A 26,992-nucleotide genomic window follows, 5' to 3' on the forward strand; every position below is an offset into this window, starting at 1 on the left:
CTGAAAGTTTATGATTAGACATCACATGAATGCAGAGAAAACTAGCTATTAGTAGCTAACATACATTAGCACTGAGAGTTTATGATTAGACATCACATGAATGCAGAGAAAGCTATTAGTAGCCAACATACATTAGTGCTGAGAGTTTATGATTAGACATCACATGAATGCAGAGAAAGCTAGCTATTAGTAGCTAACATACATTAGCACTGAGAGTTTATGATTAGACATCACATGAATGCAGAGAAAACTAGATATTAGTAGCTAACATACATTAGCACTGAGAGTTTATGATTAGACATCACATGAATGCAGAGAAAGCTAGCTATTAGTAGCTAACATACATTAGCAATGAGAGTTTATGATTAGACATCACATGAAAGCAGAGAAAGCTAGCTATTAGTAGCTAACAAATTAGAAATGAGAGTTTATGATTAGACATCACATGAAAGCAGAGAAAGCTAGCTATTAGTAGCTAACATACATTAGCGCTGAGAGTTTATAATTAGACATCACATGAATGCAGAGAAAGCTAGCTATTAGTAGCTAACATACATTCGCACTGAGAGTTTATGATTAGACATCACATGAATGCAGAGAACGCTAGCTATTAGTAGCCAACATACATTAGCGCTGAGAGTTTATGATTAGACATCACATGAATGCAGAGAACGCTAGCTATTAGTAGCGAACATACATTAGCAATGAGAGTTTATGATTAGACATCACATGCATGCAGAGAAAGTCAGCTATTAGTAGCTAACATACATTAACACAGAGTTTATGATTAAACATCACATGAATGCAGAGAAAGCCAGCTATTAGTAGCTAACATACATTACTGCTGAGAGTTTATGATTAGACATCACATGAATGCAGAGAAAGCTAGCTATTAGTAGCTAACATACATTAGCACTGAGAGTTTATGATTAGACATCACATGAATGCAGAGAAAACTAGCTATTAGTAGCTAACATACATTAGCACTGAGAGTTTATGATTAGACATCACATGAATGCAGAGAAAGCTAGCTATTAGTAGCTAACATACATTAGCAATGAGAGTTTATGATTAGACATCACATGAAAGCAGAGAAAGCTAGCTATTAGTAGCTAACAAATTAGAAATGAGAGTTTATGATTAGACATCACATGAAAGCAGAGAAAGCTAGCTATTAGTAGCTAACATACATTAGCGCTGAGAGTTTATAATTAGACATCACATGAATGCAGAGAAAGCTAGCTATTAGTAGCTAACATACATTCGCACTGAGAGTTTATGATTAGACATCACATGAATGCAGAGAACGCTAGCTATTAGTAGCCAACATACATTAGCGCTGAGAGTTTATGATTAGACATCACATGAATGCAGAGAACGCTAGCTATTAGTAGCGAACATACATTAGCAATGAGAGTTTATGATTAGACATCACATGCATGCAGAGAAAGTCAGCTATTAGTAGCTAACATACATTAACACAGAGTTTATGATTAAACATCACATGAATGCAGAGAAAGCCAGCTATTAGTAGCTAACATACATTACTGCTGAGAGTTTATGAATAGACATCACATGAATGCAGAGAAAGCTAGCTATTAGTAGTTAACATACATTAGTGCTGAGAGTTTATGATTAGACATCACATGAATGCAGAGAAAGCTAGCTATTAGTAGCTAACATACATTAGCGCTGAGAGTTTATGATTAGACATCACATGAATGCAGAGAAAGCCAGATATTAGTAGCTAACATACATTAGCTCTGAGAGTTTATGATTAGACATCACATGAATGCAGAGAACGCTAGCTATTAGTAGCTAACATACATTAACACTGAGAGTTTATGATTAGACATCACATGAATGCAGAGAACGCTAGCTATTAGTAGCGAACATACATTAGCAATGAGAGTTTATGATTAGACATCACATGAATGCAGAGAAAGCTAGCTATTAGTAGCTAACATACATTAGCACTGAGAGTTTATGATTAGACATCACATGAATGCAGAGAAAGCCAGCTATTAGTAGCTAACATACATTACTGCTGAGAGTTTATGAATAGACATCACATGAATGCAGAGAAAGCTAGCTATTAGTAGTTAACATACATTAGCACTGAGAGTTTATGATTAGACATCACATGAATGCAGAGAACGCTAGCTATTAGTAGCGAACATACATTAGCGCTGAGAGTTTATGATTAGACATCACATGAATGCAGAGAAAGCCAGCTATTAGTAGCTAACATACATTACTGCTGAGAGTTTATGAATAGACATCACATGAATGCAGAGAAAGCTAGCTATTAGTAGTTAACATACATTAGCACTGAGAGTTTATGATTAGACATCACATGAATGCAGAGAACGCTAGCTATTAGTAGCGAACATACATTAGCGCTGAGAGTTTATAATTAGACAGCACATGAATGCAGAGAAAGCGAGCTATTAGTAGCTAACATACATTAGCAATGAGAGTTTATGATTAGACATCACATGAATGCAGAGAAAGCTAGCTATTAGTAGCTAACATACATTAGCGCTGAGAGTTTATGATTAGACATCACATGAATGCAGAGAAAGCTAGCTATTAGTAATTAACATACATTAACACTGAGAGTTTATGATTAGACATCACACGAATGGAGAGAAAGCTATTAGTAGCTAACATACATTAGAAATGAGAGTTTATGATTAGACATCACATGACTGCAGAGAAAGCTAGCTATTAGTAGCTAACATACATTAGCACTGAGAGTTTATGATTAGACATCACATGAATGCAGAGAACGCTAGCTATTAGTAGCCAACATACATTAGCGCTGAGAGTTTATGATTAGACATCACATGAATGCAGAGAACGCTAGCTATTAGTAGCTAACATACATTAGCACTGAGAGTTTATGATTAGACATCACATGCATGCAGAGAAAGTCAGCTATTAGTAGCTAACATACATTAACACAGAGTTTATGATTAAACATCACATGAATGCAGAGAAAGCTAGCTATTAGTAGCTAACATACATTAGCACTGAGAGTTTATGATTAGACATCACATGAATGCAGAGAAAGTCAGCTATTAGTAGCTAACATACATTAGTGCTGAGAGTTTATGATTAGACATCACATGACTGCAGAGAAAGCTAGCTATTAGTAGCTAACATACATTAGCACTAAGAGTTTATGATTAGACATCACATGAATGCAGAGAAAGCTAGCTATTAGTAGCAAACATACATTAGCAATGAGAGTTTATGATTAGACATCACATGAATGCAGAGAAAGCTAGCTATTAGTAGCTAACATACATTAGCACTGAGAGTTTATGATTAGACATCACATGAATGCAGAGAACGCTAGCTATTAGTAGCTAACATACATTAGCACTGAGAGTTTATGATTAGACATCACATGAATGCAGAGAAAGCTAGCTATTAGTAGTTAACATACATTAGCGAAGAGATTTTATAATTAGACATCACATGAATGCAGAGAAAGCTAGCTATTAGTAGCTAAAATACATTAGAAATGAGAGTTTATGATTAGACATCACATGAATGCAGAGAAAGCTAGCTATTAGTAGCTAACATACATTAGCGAAGAGATTTTATAATTAGACATCACATGAATGCAGAGAAAGCTAGCTATTAGTAGCTAACATACATTAGCAATGAGAGTTTATGATTAGACATCACATGAATGCAGAGAAAGCAAGCTATTAGTAGCTAAAATACATTAGAAATGAGAGTTTATGATTAGACATCACATGAATGCAGAGAAAGCTAGCTATTAGTAGCTAACATACATTAGTGCTGAGAGTTTATGATTAGACATCACATGACTGCAGAGAAAGCTAGCTATTAGTAGCTAACATACATTAGCACTGAGAGTTTATGATTAGACATCACATGCATGCAGAGAAAGTCAGCTATTAGTAGCTAACATACATTAACACTGAGAGTTTATGATTAAACATCACATGAATGCAGAGAAAGCTAGCTATCAGTAGCTAACATACATTAACACTGAGAGTTTATGATTAGACATCACATGAATGCAGAGAAAGACAGCTATTAGTAGCTAACATACATTAGTGCTGAGAGTTTATGATTAGACATCACATGACTGCAGAGAAAGCTATCTATTAGTAGCTAACATACATTAGCACTGAGAGTTTATGATTAGACATCACACGAATGCAGAGAAAGCTATTAGTAGCCAACATACATTAGTGCTGAGAGTTTATGATTAGACATCACATGAATGCAGAGAAAGCTAGCTATTAGTAGCTAACATACATTAGCACTGAGAGTTTATAATTAGACATCACATGAATGCAGAGAAAGCTAGCTATTAGTAGCTAACATACATTAGCACTGAGAGTTTATGATTAGACATCACATGAATGCAGAGAACGCTAGCTATTAGTAGCCAACATACATTAGCGCTGAGAGTTTATGATTAGACATCACATGAATGCAGAGAACGCTAGCTATTAGTAGCTAACATACATTAGCACTGAGAGTTTATGATTAGACATCACATGCATGCAGAGAAAGTCAGCTATTAGTAGCTAACATACATTAACACTGAGAGTTTATGATTAAACATCACATGAATGCAGAGAAAGCTAGCTATTAGTAGCTAACATACATTCGCACTGAGAGTTTATGATTAGACATCACATGAATGCAGAGACCGCTAGCTATTAGTAGCCAACATACATTAGCGCTGAGAGTTTATGATTAGACATCACATGAATGCAGAGAAAGCTAGCTATTAGTAGTTAACATACATTAGTGCTGAGAGTTTATGATTAGACATCACATGAATGCAGAGAAAGCTAGTTATTAGTAGCTAACATACATTAGCGAAGAGATTTTATAATTAGACATCACATGAATGCAGAGAAAGCTAGCTATTAGTAGCTAACATACATTAGCACTGAGAGTTTATGATTAGACATCACATGAATGCAGAGAACGCTAGCTATTAGTAGCTAACATACATTAGTGCTGAGAGTTTATGATTAGACATCACATGACTGCAGAGAAAGCTAGCTATTAGTAGCTAACATACATTAGCACTGAGAGTTTATGATTAGACATCACATGAATGCAGAGAAAGACAGATATTAGTAGCTAACATACATTAGCTCTGAGAGTTTATGATTAGACATCACATGAATGCAGAGAACGCTAGCTATTAGTAGCCAACATACATTAGTGCTGAGAGTTTATGATTAGACATCACATGAATGCAGAGAACGCTAGCTATTTGTAGCTAACATACATTAGCACTGAGAGTTTGATTAGACATCACATGCATGCAGAGAAAGTCAGCTATTAGTAGCTAACATACATTAGCACTGAGAGTTTATGATTAGACATCACATGAAAGCAGAGAAAGCTAGCTATTAGTAGCTAACATACATTAGCGCTGAGAGTTTATAATTAGACATCACATGAATGCAGAGAAAGCTAGCTATTAGTAGCTAACATACATTAGCACTGAGAGTTTATGATTAGACATCACATGAATGCAGAGAAAGCTATCTATTAGTAGCTAACATACATTAGCACTGAGAGTTTATGATTAGACATCACATGAATGCAGAGAAAACTAGCTATTAGTAGCTAACATACATTAGCACTGAGAGTTTATGATTAGACATCACATGAATGCAGAGAAAGCTATTAGTAGCCAACATACATTAGTGCTGAGAGTTTATGATTAGACATCACATGAATGCAGAGAAAGCTAGCTATTAGTAGCTAACATACATTAGCACTGAGAGTTTATGATTAGACATCACATGAATGCAGAGAAAACTAGCTATTAGTAGCTAACATACATTAGCACTGAGAGTTTATGATTAGACATCACATGAATGCAGAGAAAGCTAGCTATCAGTAGCTAACATACATTAACACTGAGAGTTTATGATTAGACATCACATGAATGCAGAGAAAGACAGCTATTAGTAGCTAACATACATTAGTGCTGAGAGTTTATGATTAGACATCACATGACTGCAGAGAAAGCTATCTATTAGTAGCTAACATACATTAGCACTGAGAGTTTATGATTAGACATCACACGAATGCAGAGAAAGCTATTAGTAGCCAACATACATTAGTGCTGAGAGTTTATGATTAGACATCACATGAATGCAGAGAAAGCTAGCTATTAGTAGCTAACATACATTAGCACTGAGAGTTTATAATTAGACATCACATGAATGCAGAGAAAGCTAGCTATTAGTAGCTAACATACATTAGCACTGAGAGTTTATGATTAGACATCACATGAATGCAGAGAACGCTAGCTATTAGTAGCCAACATACATTAGCGCTGAGAGTTTATGATTAGACATCACATGAATGCAGAGAACGCTAGCTATTAGTAGCTAACATACATTAGCACTGAGAGTTTATGATTAGACATCACATGCATGCAGAGAAAGTCAGCTATTAGTAGCTAACATACATTAACACTGAGAGTTTATGATTAAACATCACATGAATGCAGAGAAAGCTAGCTATTAGTAGCTAACATACATTCGCACTGAGAGTTTATGATTAGACATCACATGAATGCAGAGACCGCTAGCTATTAGTAGCCAACATACATTAGCGCTGAGAGTTTATGATTAGACATCACATGAATGCAGAGAAAGCTAGCTATTAGTAGTTAACATACATTAGTGCTGAGAGTTTATGATTAGACATCACATGAATGCAGAGAAAGCTAGTTATTAGTAGCTAACATACATTAGCGAAGAGATTTTATAATTAGACATCACATGAATGCAGAGAAAGCTAGCTATTAGTAGCTAACATACATTAGCACTGAGAGTTTATGATTAGACATCACATGAATGCAGAGAACGCTAGCTATTAGTAGCTAACATACATTAGTGCTGAGAGTTTATGATTAGACATCACATGACTGCAGAGAAAGCTAGCTATTAGTAGCTAACATACATTAGCACTGAGAGTTTATGATTAGACATCACATGAATGCAGAGAAAGACAGATATTAGTAGCTAACATACATTAGCTCTGAGAGTTTATGATTAGACATCACATGAATGCAGAGAACGCTAGCTATTAGTAGCCAACATACATTAGTGCTGAGAGTTTATGATTAGACATCACATGAATGCAGAGAACGCTAGCTATTTGTAGCTAACATACATTAGCACTGAGAGTTTGATTAGACATCACATGCATGCAGAGAAAGTCAGCTATTAGTAGCTAACATACATTAGCACTGAGAGTTTATGATTAGACATCACATGAAAGCAGAGAAAGCTAGCTATTAGTAGCTAACATACATTAGCGCTGAGAGTTTATAATTAGACATCACATGAATGCAGAGAAAGCTAGCTATTAGTAGCTAACATACATTAGCACTGAGAGTTTATGATTAGACATCACATGAATGCAGAGAAAGCTATCTATTAGTAGCTAACATACATTAGCACTGAGAGTTTATGATTAGACATCACATGAATGCAGAGAAAACTAGCTATTAGTAGCTAACATACATTAGCACTGAGAGTTTATGATTAGACATCACATGAATGCAGAGAAAGCTATTAGTAGCCAACATACATTAGTGCTGAGAGTTTATGATTAGACATCACATGAATGCAGAGAAAGCTAGCTATTAGTAGCTAACATACATTAGCACTGAGAGTTTATGATTAGACATCACATGAATGCAGAGAAAACTAGCTATTAGTAGCTAACATACATTAGCACTGAGAGTTTATGATTAGACATCACATGAATGCAGAGAAAGCTAGCTATTAGTAGCTAACATACATTAGCAATGAGAGTTTATGATTAGACATCACATGAAAGCAGAGAAAGCTAGCTATTAGTAGCTAACAAATTAGAAATGAGAGTTTATGATTAGACATCACATGAAAGCAGAGAAAGCTAGCTATTAGTAGCTAACATACATTAGCGCTGAGAGTTTATAATTAGACATCACATGAATGCAGAGAAAGCTAGCTATTAGTAGCTAACATACATTCGCACTGAGAGTTTATGATTAGACATCACATGAATGCAGAGAACGCTAGCTATTAGTAGCCAACATACATTAGCGCTGAGAGTTTATGATTAGACATCACATGAATGCAGAGAACGCTAGCTATTAGTAGCGAACATACATTAGCAATGAGAGTTTATGATTAGACATCACATGCATGCAGAGAAAGTCAGCTATTAGTAGCTAACATACATTAACACAGAGTTTATGATTAAACATCACATGAATGCAGAGAAAGCCAGCTATTAGTAGCTAACATACATTACTGCTGAGAGTTTATGATTAGACATCACATGAATGCAGAGAAAGCTAGCTATTAGTAGCTAACATACATTAGCACTGAGAGTTTATGATTAGACATCACATGAATGCAGAGAAAACTAGCTATTAGTAGCTAACATACATTAGCACTGAGAGTTTATGATTAGACATCACATGAATGCAGAGAAAGCTAGCTATTAGTAGCTAACATACATTAGCAATGAGAGTTTATGATTAGACATCACATGAAAGCAGAGAAAGCTAGCTATTAGTAGCTAACAAATTAGAAATGAGAGTTTATGATTAGACATCACATGAAAGCAGAGAAAGCTAGCTATTAGTAGCTAACATACATTAGCGCTGAGAGTTTATAATTAGACATCACATGAATGCAGAGAAAGCTAGCTATTAGTAGCTAACATACATTCGCACTGAGAGTTTATGATTAGACATCACATGAATGCAGAGAACGCTAGCTATTAGTAGCTAACATACATTAGCGCTGAGAGTTTATGATTAGACATCACATGAATGCAGAGAACGCTAGCTATTAGTAGCGAACATACATTAGCAATGAGAGTTTATGATTAGACATCACATGCATGCAGAGAAAGTCAGCTATTAGTAGCTAACATACATTAACACAGAGTTTATGATTAAACATCACATGAATGCAGAGAAAGCCAGCTATTAGTAGCTAACATACATTACTGCTGAGAGTTTATGAATAGACATCACATGAATGCAGAGAAAGCTAGCTATTAGTAGTTAACATACATTAGTGCTGAGAGTTTATGATTAGACATCACATGAATGCAGAGAAAGCTAGCTATTAGTAGCTAACATACATTAGCGCTGAGAGTTTATGATTAGACATCACATGAATGCAGAGAAAGCCAGATATTAGTAGCTAACATACATTAGCTCTGAGAGTTTATGATTAGACATCACATGAATGCAGAGAACGCTAGCTATTAGTAGCTAACATACATTAACACTGAGAGTTTATGATTAGACATCACATGAATGCAGAGAACGCTAGCTATTAGTAGCGAACATACATTAGCAATGAGAGTTTATGATTAGACATCACATGAATGCAGAGAAAGCTAGCTATTAGTAGCTAACATACATTAGCACTGAGAGTTTATGATTAGACATCACATGAATGCAGAGAAAGCCAGCTATTAGTAGCTAACATACATTACTGCTGAGAGTTTATGAATAGACATCACATGAATGCAGAGAAAGCTAGCTATTAGTAGTTAACATACATTAGCACTGAGAGTTTATGATTAGACATCACATGAATGCAGAGAACGCTAGCTATTAGTAGCGAACATACATTAGCGCTGAGAGTTTATGATTAGACATCACATGAATGCAGAGAAAGCCAGCTATTAGTAGCTAACATACATTACTGCTGAGAGTTTATGAATAGACATCACATGAATGCAGAGAAAGCTAGCTATTAGTAGTTAACATACATTAGCACTGAGAGTTTATGATTAGACATCACATGAATGCAGAGAACGCTAGCTATTAGTAGCGAACATACATTAGCGCTGAGAGTTTATAATTAGACAGCACATGAATGCAGAGAAAGCGAGCTATTAGTAGCTAACATACATTAGCAATGAGAGTTTATGATTAGACATCACATGAATGCAGAGAAAGCTAGCTATTAGTAGCTAACATACATTAGCGCTGAGAGTTTATGATTAGACATCACATGAATGCAGAGAAAGCTAGCTATTAGTAATTAACATACATTAACACTGAGAGTTTATGATTAGACATCACACGAATGGAGAGAAAGCTATTAGTAGCTAACATACATTAGAAATGAGAGTTTATGATTAGACATCACATGACTGCAGAGAAAGCTAGCTATTAGTAGCTAACATACATTAGCACTGAGAGTTTATGATTAGACATCACATGAATGCAGAGAACGCTAGCTATTAGTAGCCAACATACATTAGCACTGAGAGTTTATGATTAGACATCACATGAATGCAGAGAACGCTAGCTATTAGTAGCGAACATACATTAGCGCTGAGAGTTTATGATTAGACATCACATGAATGCAGAGAAAGCCAGCTATTAGTAGCTAACATACATTACTGCTGAGAGTTTATGAATAGACATCACATGAATGCAGAGAAAGCTAGCTATTAGTAGTTAACATACATTAGCACTGAGAGTTTATGATTAGACATCACATGAATGCAGAGAACGCTAGCTATTAGTAGCGAACATACATTAGCGCTGAGAGTTTATAATTAGACAGCACATGAATGCAGAGAAAGCGAGCTATTAGTAGCTAACATACATTAGCAATGAGAGTTTATGATTAGACATCACATGAATGCAGAGAAAGCTAGCTATTAGTAGCTAACATACATTAGCGCTGAGAGTTTATGATTAGACATCACATGAATGCAGAGAAAGCTAGCTATTAGTAATTAACATACATTAACACTGAGAGTTTATGATTAGACATCACACGAATGGAGAGAAAGCTATTAGTAGCTAACATACATTAGTGCTGAGAGTTTATGATTAGACATCACATGAATGCAGAGAAAGCTAGCTATTAGTAGCTAACATACATTAGCAATGAGAGTTTATGATTAGACATTACATGAATGCAGAGAAAGCTAGCTATTAGTAGTTAACATACATTAGAAATGAGAGTTTATGATTAGACATCACATGACTGCAGAGAAAGCTAGCTATTAGTAGCTAACATACATTAGCACTGAGAGTTTATGATTAGACATCACATGAATGCAGAGAACGCTAGCTATTAGTAGCCAACATACATTAGCGCTGAGAGTTTATGATTAGACATCACATGAATGCAGAGAACGCTAGCTATTAGTAGCTAACATACATTAGCACTGAGAGTTTATGATTAGACATCACATGCATGCAGAGAAAGTCAGCTATTAGTAGCTAACATACATTAACACAGAGTTTATGATTAAACATCACATGAATGCAGAGAAAGCTAGCTATTAGTAGCTAACATACATTAGCACTGAGAGTTTATGATTAGACATCACATGAATGCAGAGAAAGTCAGCTATTAGTAGCTAACATACATTAGTGCTGAGAGTTTATGATTAGACATCACATGACTGCAGAGAAAGCTAGCTATTAGTAGCTAACATACATTAGCACTAAGAGTTTATGATTAGACATCACATGAATGCAGAGAACGCTAGCTATTAGTAGCTAACATACATTAACACTGAGAGTTTATGATTAGACATCACAAGAATGCAGAGAAAGCTAGCTATTAGTAGTTAACATACATTAGTGCTGAGAGTTTATGATTAGACATCACATGAATCCAGAGAAAGCCAGCTATTAGTAGCTAACAAACATTAGTGCTGAGAGTTTATGATTATACATCACATGAATGCAGAGAAAGCTAGCTATTAGTAACTAACATACATTAGCACTGAGAGTTTATGATTAGACATCACAAGCTGATCTAAGCAGTGCACAGACGCATCCAGTCTGTTAGTTACTAGGACCTGCAGTAAGCACTGTGCCTTGTTTTCTCTGTAAAGGCCTGCACTTTATTGCTCACTGTACTGTGTGCTGGCTTTTAAAGAGAGGATAGGGCAGATGTGCTGCCCCTCCCAATTCTGCTGCCCTAGGCACCGGCCTTGTTGGCCTAGGTCATAATACGCCCCTGCTTGAAAGTGTTACCATATTTGTCAGGCTCGCTATACGGCTGTACTCAAACCTTAGCGTAAACATTTCTTCTTAGTACAAGATTACTTAAAGGGACATGAAAATTTAAAATTCTATGTTTTATCTGAATCTTGAAATAAACAACTTTCCAATTTACTTAATTTTCTAGGTATCCTTTATTGAAGGAGTAGCAATGCACTACTGGGAGCTAACTAAACACATTGATTAGCCAATGACAAGAGGCATATATGTGCAGCGACCAATCAAAAGCTAGCTCCCAGCACCTGAGTCTACCTAGGTATGCTTTTCGACGTAGGATACCAAGAGAACTAAACAAATTAGATAATAGAAGTGAATTGGAAAGTTGTTCAAAATGACATGCTCTAATCCGAATCATGAAAGAAAGTTTTTGAGTTTCATGTCCCTTAAACCATAAAAACATATATAGGTAGGAAGCTTACCAGGAATCTCTACATCCTGAAACATGCACAAAGAGTAGAAATGCAGGACACAAGATGAAACATTAAGCCCATCATGAGAGGTTTCTTTAAAAATCTAATTACATAAAAAGACCACAAAACTGAAATAAGAGCATGCAATGTTTTAATTTTTCATTATAATGGCCCTTTAACCTGCCCAACGTGGACAATGGTCAAGAGAGGCTGGCCTCAAGCAATAGTAAGGATGTTGTCCTGAGAATGTTCAAACACTTTTTCTTCATGTGTGCAAAATAAAATGTAATCTAGAGCTAAGCACTAGCTACAACTACCTAACTACAATCAGGTAAAAAGTAAACTGATTAAAGCAAAAAAGGAGGAGAGGTAGAGAAGTATGGGAGAAGCCCCACACCAGCTCAGTATTCTGGGAGGCCTTCTGACCTACTTCAGTGGCTTCAGCGGTCAGCGTACAGCTACCTAGCAGTACTGAGTTGGTTCTACAAAGTCATAATAATAAAATCCCTCTCATATCATTTTATGCCATTATATAAAAACCTTTGTTTTAGTTGTAATTACTCTTTATTTCCAATTTTTACAAGGTCCAAAACCATCCCACTTAGAAATAAGACAGCATTCTACAAATTAAAAAAGAAGCAGTCCCCAAATGGCTAGGAGTTTCTTCTCTTTCAAATTAAAGAGAGATACAGTGATACAATGCTTTAGTATGTTAGAGTTTTTTATTATTGTACTGTTGTATGTGTTTATCCCCTGTAAACGCTAATTCAACATTTTCTGAGGTTTATTAGAAAACCTCCCAATCAGAGATGGATTTGCAAGTTATTAGTATGAGTATGGCCACACATTTTAATTTCCTAATAAAAAGCACTCTAAGAAAAACATAATTTATGCTTACCTGATAAATTCCTTTCTTCTGTTGTGTGATCAGTCCACGGGTCATCATTACTTCTGGGATATTATCTGCTCCCCTACAGGAAGTGCAAGAGGATTCACCCAGCAGAGTTGCTATATAGCTCCTCCCCTCTACGTCACCTCCAGTCATTCGACCAAAGACCAACGAGAAAGGAGAAACCAAGGGTGTAGTGGTGACTGAATTATAATTTAAAAAATATGTACCTGCCTTAAAAAACAGGGCGGGCCGTGGACTGATCACACAACAGAAGAAAGGAATTTATCAGGTAAGCATAAATTATGTTTTCTTCTGTTATGTGTGATCAGTCCACGGGTCATCATTACTTCTGGGATACCAATACCAAAGCAAAAGTACACGGATGACGGGAGGGATAGGCAGGCTCATTATACAGAAGGAACCACTGCCTGAAGAACCTTTCTCCCAAAAATAGCCTCCGAAGAAGCAAAAGTGTCAAATTTGTAAAATTTGGAAAAAGTATGAAGCGAAGACCAAGTTGCAGCCTTGCAAATCTGTTCAACAGAGGCCTCATTCTTAAAGGCCCAAGTGGAAGCCACAGCTCTAGTGGAATGAGCTGTAATTCTTTCAGGAGGCTGCTGTCCAGCAGTCTCATAGGCTAAACGTATTATGCTACGAAGCCAAAAAGAGAGAGAGGTAGCAGAAGCTTTTTGACCTCTCCTCTGTCCAGAATAAACGACAACAAACAGGGAAGAAGTTTGGCGAAAATCTTTAGTTGCCTGCAAGTAGAACTTGAGGGCACGAACTACATCCAGATTGTGTAGAAGACGTTCCTTCTTTGAAGAAGGATTTGGACACAAGGATGGAACAACAATCTCTTGATTGATATTCCTGTTAGTGACTACCTTAGGTAAGAACCCAGGTTTAGTACGCAGAACTACCTTGTCTGAGTGAAAGATCAGATAAGGAGAATCACAATGTAGGGCTGATAACTCAGAGACTCTTCGAGCCGAGGAAATAGCCATTAAAAATAGAACTTTCCAAGATAACAATTTTATATCAATGGAATGAAGAGGTTCAAACGGAACACCCTGTAAAACGTTAAGAACTAAGTTTAAACTCCATGGCGGAGCAACAGTTTTAAACACAGGCTTGATCCTAGCTAAAGCCTGACAAAAGGCCTGGATGTCTGAATTTTCTGACAGACGCCTGTGTAACAAGATGGACAGAGCTGAGATCTGTCCCTTTAATGAGCTAGCCGATAAACCCTTTTCTAAACCTTCTTGTAGAAAAGACAATATCCTAGGAATCCTAACCTTACTCCAGGAGTAATCTTTGGATTCACACCAGTATAGGTATTTACGCCATATTTTATGGTAAATCTTTCTGGTAACAGGCTTCCTAGCCTGTATCAGGGTATCAATAACCGACTCAGAAAAACCACGTTTTGATAAAATCAAGCGTTAAATTTCCAAGCAGTCAGCTTCAGAGAAGTTAGATTTTGATGTTTGAATGGACCCTGTATCAGAAGGTCCTGTCTTAGAGGTAGAGACCAAGGCGGACAGGATGACATGTCCACTAGATCTGCATACCAAGTCCTGCGTGGCCATGCAGGTGCTATTAGAATTACTGATGCTCTCTCCTGTTTGATTTTGGCAATCAATCGAGGAAGCAGCGGGAAGGGTGGAAACACATAAGCCATCCTGAAGTTCCAAGGTGCTGTCAAAGCATCTATCAGAACCGCTCCCGGATCCCTGGATCTGGATCCGTAGCGAGGAAGTTTGGCGTTCTGGCGAGACGCCATGAGATCTATATCTGGTTTGCCCCAACGTCGAAGTATTTGGGCAAAGACCTCCGGATGAAGTTCCCACTCCCCCGGATGAAAAGTCTGGCGACTCAAGAAATCCACCTCCCAGTTCTCTACTCCCGGGATGTGGATTGCTGACAGGTGGCAAGAGTGAGACTCTGCCCAGCGAAATATCTTTGATACTTCCATCATTGCTAGGGAGCTTCTTGTCCCTCCCTGATGGTTGATGTAAGCTACAGTCGTGATGTTGTCCGACTGAAACCTGATGAACCTCCGAGTTTTTAACTGGGGCCAAGCTAGAAGGGCATTGAGAACTGCTCTCAATTCCAGAATGTTTATTGGCAGGAGACTTTCCTCCTGACTCCATTGTCCCTGAGCCTTCAGAGAATTCCAGACAGCGCCCCAACCTAGAAGGCTGGCGTCTGTTGTTACAATTGTCCAGTCCGGCCTGCTGAACGGCATCCCCCTGGACAGATGTGGCCGAGAAAGCCACCATAAAAGAGAGTTTCTGGTCTCTTGATCCAGATTCAGAGTGGGGGACAAATCTGAGTAATCCCCATTCCACTGACTCAGCATGCACAATTGCAGCGGTCTGAGATGTAGGCGTGCAAAGGGAACTATGTCCATTGCTGCTACCATTAAGCCGATCACCTCCATGCATTGAGCTACTGACGGGAGTTGAATGGAATGAAGGACACGGCATGCATTTAGAAGCTTTGTTAATCTGTCTTCTGTCAGATAAATCTTCATTTCTACAGAATCTATAAGAGTCCCCAAGAATGGAACTCTTGTGAGAGGAAAGAGAGAACTCTTCTTTTCGTTCACTTTCCATCCATGCGACCTTAGAAATGCCAGAACTAACTCTGTATGAGACTTGGCAGTTTGAAAGCTTGAAGCTTGTATCAGAATGTCGTCTAGGTACGGAGCTACCGAAATTCCTCGCGGTCTTAGTACCGCCAGAAGGGCACCCAGAACCTTTGTAAAGATTCTTGGAGCCGTAGCCAATCCGAATGGAAGGGCTACAAACTGGTAATGCCTGTTTAAGAAGGCAAACCTTAGATACCGGTAATGATCTTTGTGAATCGGTATGTGAAGGTAAGCATCCTTTAAATCCACTGTGGTCATGTACTGACCCTCTTGGATCATGGGTAAGATTGTCCGAATAGTTTCCATTTTGAACGATGGAACTCTTAGGAATTTGTTTAGGATCTTTAAATCCAAGATTGGCCTGAAAGTTCCCTCTTTTTTGGGAACCACAAACAGGTTTGAGTAAAACCCTTGTCCTTGTTCCGACCGCGGAACCGGATGGATCACTCCCATTAATAATAGATCTTGTACACAGCGTAGAAACGCGTCCTTCTTTATTTGGTTTGTTGACAACCTTGACAGATGAAATCTCCCTCTTGGGGGAGAGAATTTGAAGTCTAGAAGGTATCCCTGAGATATGATCTCTAGCGCCCAGGGATCCTGGACATCTCTTGCCCAAGCCTGGGCGAAGAGAGAGAGTCTGCCCCCCACTAGATCCGGTCCCGGATCGGGGGCCCTCGGTTCATGCTGTCTTTGGGGCAGCAGCAGGTTTACTGGCCTGCTTGCCCTTGTTCCAGGACTGGTTAGGCTTCCAGCCTTGTCTGTAACGAGCAACAGCTCCTCCCTGTTTTGGTGCAGTGGAAGTTGGCGCTGCTCCTGCTTTGAAATTCCGAAAGGGACGAAAATTAGACTGTCTAGCCTTAGCTTTGGCTTTGTCTTGAGGTAGAGCGTGGCCCTTACCTCCTGTAATGTCAGCAATAATTTCTTTCAAACCGGGCCCAATAAAGTTTGCCCCTTGAAAGGTATATTAAGTAATTTGGACTTAGAAGTTACATCAGCCGACCAGGATTTTAGCCACAGCGCCCTGCGTGCCTGAATGGCGAATCCTGAATTCTTAGCCGTAAGTTTGGTTAAATGTACTACGGCCTCCGAAATGAATGAATTAGCTAGTTTAAGGACTCTAAGCCTGTCCGTAATGTCGTCCAGCGTAGCTGAACTAAGGTTCTCTTCCAGAGACTCAATCCAAAATGCTGCCGCAGCCGTGATCGGCGCGATGCATGCAAGGGGTTGTAATATAAAACCTTGTTGAACAAACATTTTCTTAAGGTAACCCTCTAATTTTTTATCCATAGGATCTGAAAAAAGCACAGCTATCCTCCACCGGGATAGTGGTACGCTTAGCTAAAGTAGAAACTGCTCCCTCCACCTTAGGGACCGTTTGCCATAAGTCCCGTGTGGTGGCGTCTATTGGAAACATCTTTCTAAATATTGGAGGGGGTGAGAACGGCACACCGGGTCTATCCCACTCCTTAGTAACAATTTCAGTTAATCTCTTAGGTATAGGAAAAACGTCAGTACTCGCCGGTACCGCAAAGTATTTATCCAACCTACACATTTTCTCTGGTATTGCAACAGCGTTACAATCGTTGAGAGCTGCTAAGACCTCCCCTAGTAATACACGGAGGTTTTCCAATTTAAATTTAAAATTTGAAATATCTGAATCCAATCTGTTTGGATCAGAACCGTCACCTACAGAATGAAGCTCTCCGTCCTCATGCTCTGCAAGCTGTGACGCAGTATCAGACATGGCCCTAGAATTATCAGCGCACTCTGTTCTCACCCCAGAGTGATCACGCTTGCCTCTTAGTTCTGGTAATTTAGCCAAAACTTCAGTCATAACAGTAGCCATATCTTGTAATGTTATCTGTAATGGCTGCCCAGATGTACTAGGCGCCATAATATCACGCACCTCCTGGGCGGGAGATGCAGGTACTGACACGTGAGGCGAGTTAGTCGGCATAACTCTCCCCTCGCTGTTTGGTGAAATTTGTTCAATTTGTACAGATTGGCTTTTATTTAAGGTAGCATCAATACAGTTAGTACATAAATTTCTATTGGGCTCCACCTTGGCATTGGAACAAATGACACAGGTATCTTCCTCTGAATCAGACATGTTTAACACACTAGCAATAAACATGCAACTCGGTTACAATTTTATTTAATAAAAACGTACTGTGCCTCAAGAAGCACTAAACGATTAAATGACAGTTGAAATAATGAACTGAAAAAAAAAAACAGTTATAGCATCACTCTTAACAAACAACACAACTTTTTAGCAAAGGTTTGTTCCCATTAGTAAAATAACACTAATTAAATTTTAAACATAAAAATTACAGAGCAACGTTTTAAATCACAGTCACTATATAAGTCTCACAGCTCTGCTGAGAGAATCTATCTCCCTTCAAAGAAGTTTGAAGACCCCTGAGTTCTGTTAGAGATGAACCGGATCAAGCAGAAAAACTGACTGGAAATTTTTGATGCGTAGCAAAGAGCGCCAAAAACGGCCCCTCCCTCTCACACACAGCAGTGAGAGAGAAACGAAACTGTCATAATTAACACAAGCAAACTGCCAAGTGGAAAAATAATGCCCAAATACTTATTCACTCAGTACCTCATTAATGCAAACGATTCTACATTCCAGCAAAAACGTTTAACATGAAAAATACCTAATAAAAGGTTTAATGTACTTTTACAGAGTAATTCCGGTGAAATACCATCCCCAGAATACTAAAGTGTAGAGTATACATACATGTTCATTATAACGGTATGGCAGGATTTTTTCATCAATTCCATTCAGAAAATAAAAACTGCTACATACCTCAATGCAGATTCAACTGCCCGCTGTCCCCTGATCTGAAGTCTTTACCTCCCTCAGATGGCCGAGAAACAGCAATATGATCTTAACTACTCCGGTTAAAATCATAAGAAAAACTCTGGTAGATTCTTCTTCAAACTCTGCCAGAGAGGTAATAACACGCTCCGGTGCTATTGTAAAATAACAAACTTTTGATTGAAGTTCTAAAAACTAAGTATAATCACCATAGTCCTCTCACACCTCCTATCTAGTCTTTGGGTGCAAGAGAATGACTGGGGGTGACGTAGAGGGGAGGAGCTATATAGCAACTCTGCTGGGTGAATCCTCTTGCACTTCCTGTAGGGGAGCAGATAATATCCCAGAAGTAATGATGACCCGTGGACTGATCACACATAACAGAAGAAACTGTAGATAAACGAGTTTAAGGAAATGCAAACATTAACCAGATATAAGACAAAAGTACAACATGCCATTGGCAACTCTGAAACCATATATGATGTAATATGTATTAATACTCTCCTTTATCAACACTGCTGTTTTATTTAAAGAGACAGTCTAGTCAAAATTAAACTTTCATAATTTAGATAGGGCATACAATTTTAAACAACTTTCCAAATTACTTTTAGGATCAAATGTGCTTTCTTCTCTTTGTATACTATGTTGAAAGCTAAACCTAGGTAGGTTAATTTCTAAGCCCTAGAAGGCCGCCTCTCTTCTCTCAGTGCATTTTGACAGTTTTTCACAGTTAGACAGTGCTAGTTCATGTGTGCCATATAGATAACATTGTGCTCACTCCCGTGGAGGTATATATGAGTAAGCACTGACTGGCTAAATCGCAAAAGAACTGAAATAAGTGGGCAGTCTGCAGAGGCTTAGATACAAGGTAATCACAGAGGTAAAAAATGTATTAATAAAACAGAGTTGGTTATGCAAAACTGGGGAATGGGTAATAAAGGGCTTATCTATCTTTTTATACAATAAATATTCTGGAGTAGACTTTAATGTTAGAACCCTTCACAGTAAAACTGAGAGAGTTGCTCCTAGGATTAGATGTGGAAAGGCTATTTTTAAAATGTCAATATATGCAGGCAATCTACCGTATTTTTTGCACCATAAGACGCACTTTCCCCCCCCCCCCCAAAAGTAAGGGGAAATGTCTGTGCGTCTTATGGAGCGAATGTGTGACCGCCGGTTACCTTTGGCCCCGCCCACTGAATCTGAGACTTCGGAGGTTCCCTTAGCCCCGCCCACCACTAAGTTACCGCACACATAGCCACAGGCCAGTAGCTCTGTGAATTGCATGGCCGCAAATGTTACTTTGACAGTAGCAATAACAAAGCAGGAGTCCCTTTGGAATTCGTTTATGAGAAGTCCTAAGTTGTAGAGGAAGTGTCTCCCCGACCCGTTTACTTTCCTCTGATGTTATTTTGATAATTTGATCCATCATGTGCTGCAGACAGTGCTGCTTGTGAAAACGGCTCCTTTTCTCTTTGCTTTTGAAATATGTGAGCGGGAACGACGTCGTGCAGCAGGGTGAGTATAATTTTATTCTCTGGCTGTGGATATTACAGACTTTAAATAACAAAGGCTGCTTACTTAAGGAATACACAGGTCAGGTCATCATTAATCAAGCTGTCTGATAGTGCTCTATATAAATGTTTAAAAAAAGAAAAAACAGGCTTTGGTATTTTTCTTCTGTGTTGGGGCATAGTACAGTCTGCAACAGATCTAATGGTGTACTGGAACATTACAGATAGAGAGTACTAGCAGATCTTTTATTGATGTTAGTTATAAACGTATGATTTATAAAATCCTCTGATGCTGATTAGATTTGTTTAGTTTGCATTGCTTCCTTTCCTTTCCTGATATAATATGAACTTTTTGTGGCCAATAAAAAAAATGTACATGTACACAGTCTGTTGACAGATTTCAAGAAGTGTAAACCTTAATCTTGTTAAAATGGATTTACAGTAATGGAGATGAGTGGTGCATTTGCTAGTCAGTGTCACCTCTGCATTGTGATTTTATCTCTTCTTTTTTGTAATTTATTTTTTCATTGTGTGACTTTTTAATCTCCTGATTGTAATTTAATTTAAAAAGACAGTAAACACTTTGAGATTTATATAACATTTTTAGGTATGTGTAGTAAAACAGGTTTGCAATATACCTTCATCAGGTATTTTGCACCATTTGCATGTAATTTAGCACTGACTAGGGTTGCCACCTTTTTGATCAGTTTAGCAACATTTAAAAAAAATAAAAAAAATAGCGCATAAGCACACACACAGATGTTCACACTCACACACACATACTCTTATCACACACTCTCAATCACACACAAGCACTCTCACACACACACACTAACACACTCTAACATACATATACTCATCACACACTCTCAAACACACACAAGCTCTCTTCAGAATATTTTTTTCTTGTTTTCCTCCTCTAAAAACTAGGTGCGTCTTATGGTCAGGTGCGTCTTATGGAGCGAAAAATACGGTACTTCTGTATGTAGCCCAGCCAAAAGGAATATCTTGATAACATTTTGGACGTAATTAATAGATATACAGCTATTTCTGGCAATAAGGTCAACATATCTAAATCTGGCTTTATGGCTGAACAGATAGGAGGAAGACTAATGATTTTCATCTGGTAAGGCAAGACACCTAAGACATATATAAATAAGCTATATCTTATAGTGGGAAAAGGTGGCTTATGCCCTTTCTTTTCTTCCTCACAGTTTTTATAGAAAAATAGACAAGAGTATTTGGGGTCATCCACTGTACAAAGGTATTTTGTTGGTTTTGGGAATACAGTTTTAGTAAATTCCTCCCGATAAGAGTAAACCCTCACATACCAGTAGGAGATATATACAAAGTCTTTGAATTCTGGAGGAATAAATAAATTACAAATATTAGCAACTGTATGGATTTTAAAAAATCCTTTTTTTTTTTTACTTTTTCCAGATTTAAAGAGATTTACGATCTTCTTTAGAGACATAAATTTGCCTATCTCCAAGTAAAACATTATGGTCCAGATTATAAGTGGAGTAGTATATATTGTTCCTGCTCCAACACTAACTCCGCTAGAAGTAAGGTTTTTGCGCGAAAAGGATAGAGCTCATATTACAAGCTGAAAGTAAACAGTTTTTGCTTGCGCGCTAACCTGATGCACGTAAATAATTATTAGGGGTAACTATAGAGTTTGGTTGGAGCATCCTTTTCAAAGATTATCACATTTAACACATACATTTTGAATATCTTTCTTCCATTTAAATAGATATGATTAGGAGTCAATATTTTATATAGTATATAGACCAAAGATTAAGAACTGTCAGAGATTTTTCCATTTCCACCAATCTAAGAGAATCCCATTTTTAGAGTAATAAATGGAGATTGACTCCTAATCATATCTATAAATGGAGGAAATGTATGTGTTAAATGCAATTATATAACTCCCTCTTACATTCATATTCTATGGGAGTGTCCTAAAGCAATGTTTCTCAACCGCAGTCCTCAAATACCCCCAACAAGTTTTCATTATAAATAAAAAAAAAGTGAGAAGCGCTCAACCTGGGAACGAACAATAGCATAATAACTTGTTCTATGGCTAGTTACCACCCAAGAAGCAGCCTCTTTTTGCTCAAGACGTGCTTTTCACAGAGAAGAACTTTCCTGAAGCATATCAGTCTGATCCTGACTTCACAGTACAGTCCAGCACCAAAATACCAGGCAATCCCTCTCTGAATGAGAGAAACAGCAAAACCCCAGACGTACGTTTCGGCCTATTGTGGGCCTCGTCAGTGAGGTGCAGCCAGATCCCTCTAGGCACACTGAGCAATGGGTCCACGTCTGGATTCCCGCATCACACTTAGGGAGACTTCCCTAAGAGTCATAATTTGCATAAATAAAAAGAGAGAAGCGCTCAACCTGGGAACGAACAATAGCATAATAGCTTGTTCTATGGCTAGTTACCACCCAAAAAGCAGCCTCTTTTTGCTTAACATGTGCTATTCACAGAGAAGAACTTTCCTGAAGCATATCAGTCTGATCCTGACTTAACAGTACAGTCCAGCACCGAAATACCAGGCAATCCCTCTCTGAACGAGAGAAACAGCAAAACCCCAGACGTACGTTTCGGCCTATTGTGGGCCTCGTCAGTGAGGTGCAGCCAGATCCCTCTAGGCACACTGAGCAACGGGTCCACATCTGGATTCCCGCATCACACTTAGGGAGACTTCCCTAAGAGTCATAATTTGTATAAATAAAAAGAGAGAAGCGCTCAACCTGGGAACGAACAATAGCATAATAGCTTGTTCTATGGCTAGTTACCACCCAAGGTTTTCGTTATAGCTGAACCAGTGCACAGGTGAAGTAATCAGCTTATGGGTGAGAGCAGGTTAGTAACCATGGTTACTGATCAGCTGATTATTTCACCTGTGCACTTTTTCAGCTATAATGAAAACATGGCCTGTTGGGGGTACTTGATGACCACGGTTAAGAAACTCTGTCCTAAAGTAATCCAATACTGACTGAAAATATTTTATGTCACAAATTCTAAAAATGAATGTAAAACTTTGTAGGAATAATATATTTTTTTATTTTAAAGGATAGTAGCTTGAAGCAACATGCTCAGTTTAAATTAATGGTGATACGATTAGCTAGATAATGTTTAAAGGGACAATAAACACTAAATAAACGCTAGATAGAATGATGCATTGAACAAAAAGATTAGTCTGAGAATAACATGAAGATGTATTTTTTAAAGTTTCATTAGCTGTTTAAATATTTATAAAATAAGAGTAAAGTGTTAGTGTAAAACAATGGGGGCTGCCATGTTGTAACTTAGGTTACCTTCTCTGCTGTGGCCAATTAGGGAGAGTTAGGTCACTAGAGTGTGCAGCCAATGGCTGTCAGGAATAAAACAGTGTTCTGCACTTCCATTTCTAGCAGGAACTGAAAAGCTCACAATTTCAGATGGAATTACAGGAAAAGGGGGCAAAATAAATAATGAAAGTATATTGCATAGGTTTTTATATATATACACGATTTATCATTTTATATTACCATCTCAAAGTGTTTAATGTCCCTTTAAATATTGGATAAGGCAAAACAATCCCTGTCTTCTCAGTGTTTAAAATTATAGTCAAAGACAAACGATTAATAAGGTGTAAGGCTTATGATATTAAGATAAACAGAATTAGGAAAAAAAAATATTCCTAAATGTTGGCAGCATTATTTAATGCTTCAAGGGTTTAAAGAAACCCTTTTAGTGATATCATTGATAGTTAAATGTTTGGGGATATTAGTTACTATTATTCTTTTAATTGATTTGTTCATATCTATATATGTAAAAATCAATACTCTTTTCACTTCTTTATTTGTGTTTTTGTATTAATTTAATAAAATACATTTTAAAAATGTATTATTACATGTATCATGTTTCAAGGTGTTCCACAGAGGCCTATCCATGGACTGAGAACATCCTGGGTAAAACAGACTGAATGTTGTAAAGCAGGAAAACATGTTGTGCAATACTGATATCATAAGTAATACAGCAAATCATTACACACCTGGTACAGAGAAATTTCCACCCTCCACAAACAAACCATTCGAAACCTCTTTTTCGTCGCACAATTCTGGCTTTCGGTAATGTGTGGTAATCACTTTCATCATTTTCAAAACCTTCCTCTGACATCATAAGTGGCATTTCATCCAATGGCGAGGCTTCATCTTCTGCTGGATACCTAAGAAATATAAAGCTTTTACAATAATTCAATTATAATTTTTGCTTGCAGTTCACTTTACCCTTTCCAAAGTTTCCCTATGTAAATAATGTTATTGCTACTAGAAATCAGAACTGCATATTACAGTTTCCTCAGTTTCTAGTAATGCTTTTGTAAATTTTCTGTCAGGATTCCTACACAATAAATTAACAATTCTAAATATCAAATTACTAAAACAAAAGCATACATATTTTAAATACTTAAAAGGCAGTAAACACCTTGCAATTACAAAACATTTCTGTTATTTTGCTACAGAATAAAATATCAGCCAAGTCTTAATGTTCTTAACCCCTTCAGGATGGGGACAAATGGACAAAATGAAAACGAAGTTCCGATGTAAACAAACCGGAGAAACAGGTAGTCACATAATCGCTGCTGCGATCACATGACTAACGCCACTGATTGGAACTGGGGGACTGCCTACAGGATCTTCCTGTCTCTTCAACACAGAAGGATGTTCCACGCTGCCCTAGCAGCTTTAAAGCCCAGTGCTGGTAGGACATCATGGAACGTCCTATTGGCAGCAACAGGTTAAAAAAAATAATCCCTTCCCTTTGTTAGGAAGGCATGGAACGTCCTAATCGTTTGGCTGTACTAAATGGCATAGGCGCTTCCTGAATGGGATTGCGGGCTGGAGGGGGGTGCCCCCTGACACAATCCCATCATTGAAATTACGCAATCGCATGAACGATCGTGTGATTTTAATATTTTACTTATTTGGTTACATCACAACTTTGTTCTGAGTACTGTCAGGAAATGGTTAACCTACTTTTTGCTGTAATTATTTTTAACCCACCATTTGCTTTATTTGGAGAGGCCAATTTGGGCTTTAGTCCAGTCAGCAAAGCTAGCCAAGCTCATAAAGTTAGTAAAAATCAAATTGCATTGCATCTGCTAAAGCCAATTAGGGATAGGTGTATAGCAGAGTTTGCCTTGATAAGTCAGCAGGGTGCATATAAAGTTCTGAGACTTATAATTTGATAAATTCCTCAATTACATGAAAAGGGTACAAAATAAATAATGAAAAAAATGGTAAAGTTGTTTCATTGCACATAACTTAACATTATATATAAAAATTTCGAAGTGTTTACTTTCCCTTTAAAGCATATTTTAAATACAAGGAAGAAGAGGATTCCTTAAAATTCAAGTCCTTCACAGAAATTGAGAATAATATTGTATAACTTGAAAAAATAAGCTAAAATTCAGTTTGTAATATAAGGGACAAATCTACTAACCACAATAGCAAGCAAGCACCTGTTCTTGTCGGGTAGTATAAAATACATACATACACCTTCCAAAATTATTTGTGTTGCAGGCATTACATACTATGTAAGTGTGTGTGTGTATATATATATATATATATATATATATATATATATATATATATATATATATATATATATTATATCCTTGTAAAAGGATAGAAATAAAAAAACATACACCACAATAATGCACTTTGCATTCTAAGAAAACAATTACAGAATGTTCTATTTTGTGAAATCTCGATATGTACTCTTAAATTTACAGCTGTATGCTATTGTGAAAAATAATACATGCAAAGCATCATCATGTTTAGTATCATCGACTTCAAAATGCAGCCTTTGAACTGGCATGCAATTTATTCCATTTCAAAAGCAATTTTCCTTTTGTGCAGTAAAATTTTACCTCTGTATTTAAAAACAATAAGACGATGAATAATGGATTTTTCATAGCTGAGATGAGGACAAAGTCTAATTTTCTTTGTAATCTGTGTCTTGCACACTTAATTGGTTTGTCACTCATGGACAATCAAGGCTTCAAGCAATTAAGTGTAATGCAAGAAACTTTTTTGAAAGGAAAGTACAAAACACAAACTAAACAAAAATGCTCAAATGGAAGACATCAAAACTCACAGCATGAGTACTTCCATATGTAGATGTAAACGCAAGTATCTTGTATAAAGCATGTCTCACTCCTACACAAAACAACATTAATATTAAAACATCCAAGCAGTGCTATGTGTATATGGAACTAGAAAACACAATTAGCACTATTTTATTACAAAACACAGGCATAACACATTGTTTTACACAGATCAAGAAAAAAGCAATACACACTAATTTAGCATTTTATCTTCATTAGGGATATATAAATATATATCAGTATTTTATTCCAAAACATGGGCATAACACTCACATTTTTACTTCACAGATAAAAAAAAAAGCAATACACACTAACTTAGTATTTTATCGTCATTAGGGATATGTGTGTGTGTATGTATATATATATATATATATATATATACTTACCAGAAGTCCCACTTTTATTGTCCCTGTTTGGAGGCGCTGTCCCAGCGTCCCACCCGGTTGTTCA

The 26,992-nt window shown here is 37.3% G+C and overlaps 1 protein-coding gene across 2 annotated transcripts in view; it reads right to left on the reverse strand.

The window, feature by feature from the left end:
- The window catches only part of ATP9B (ATPase phospholipid transporting 9B (putative)), a 1,400,042-nt gene that overhangs the window by 1,335,475 nt on the left and 37,575 nt on the right, over window positions 1-26,992 (reverse strand). For both annotated transcript variants that reach the window (XM_053714846.1, XM_053714845.1), the window contains exon 2: window positions 24,428-24,601. In XM_053714846.1, coding sequence (XP_053570821.1) covers window positions 24,428-24,601 — 174 coding nt within the window. The remainder of the gene's footprint in view (window positions 1-24,427; window positions 24,602-26,992) is intronic.

Source organism: Bombina bombina, chromosome 5, assembly GCF_027579735.1.
Source record: "Bombina bombina isolate aBomBom1 chromosome 5, aBomBom1.pri, whole genome shotgun sequence".
Classification (NCBI taxonomy): domain Eukaryota; kingdom Metazoa; phylum Chordata; class Amphibia; order Anura; family Bombinatoridae; genus Bombina; species Bombina bombina.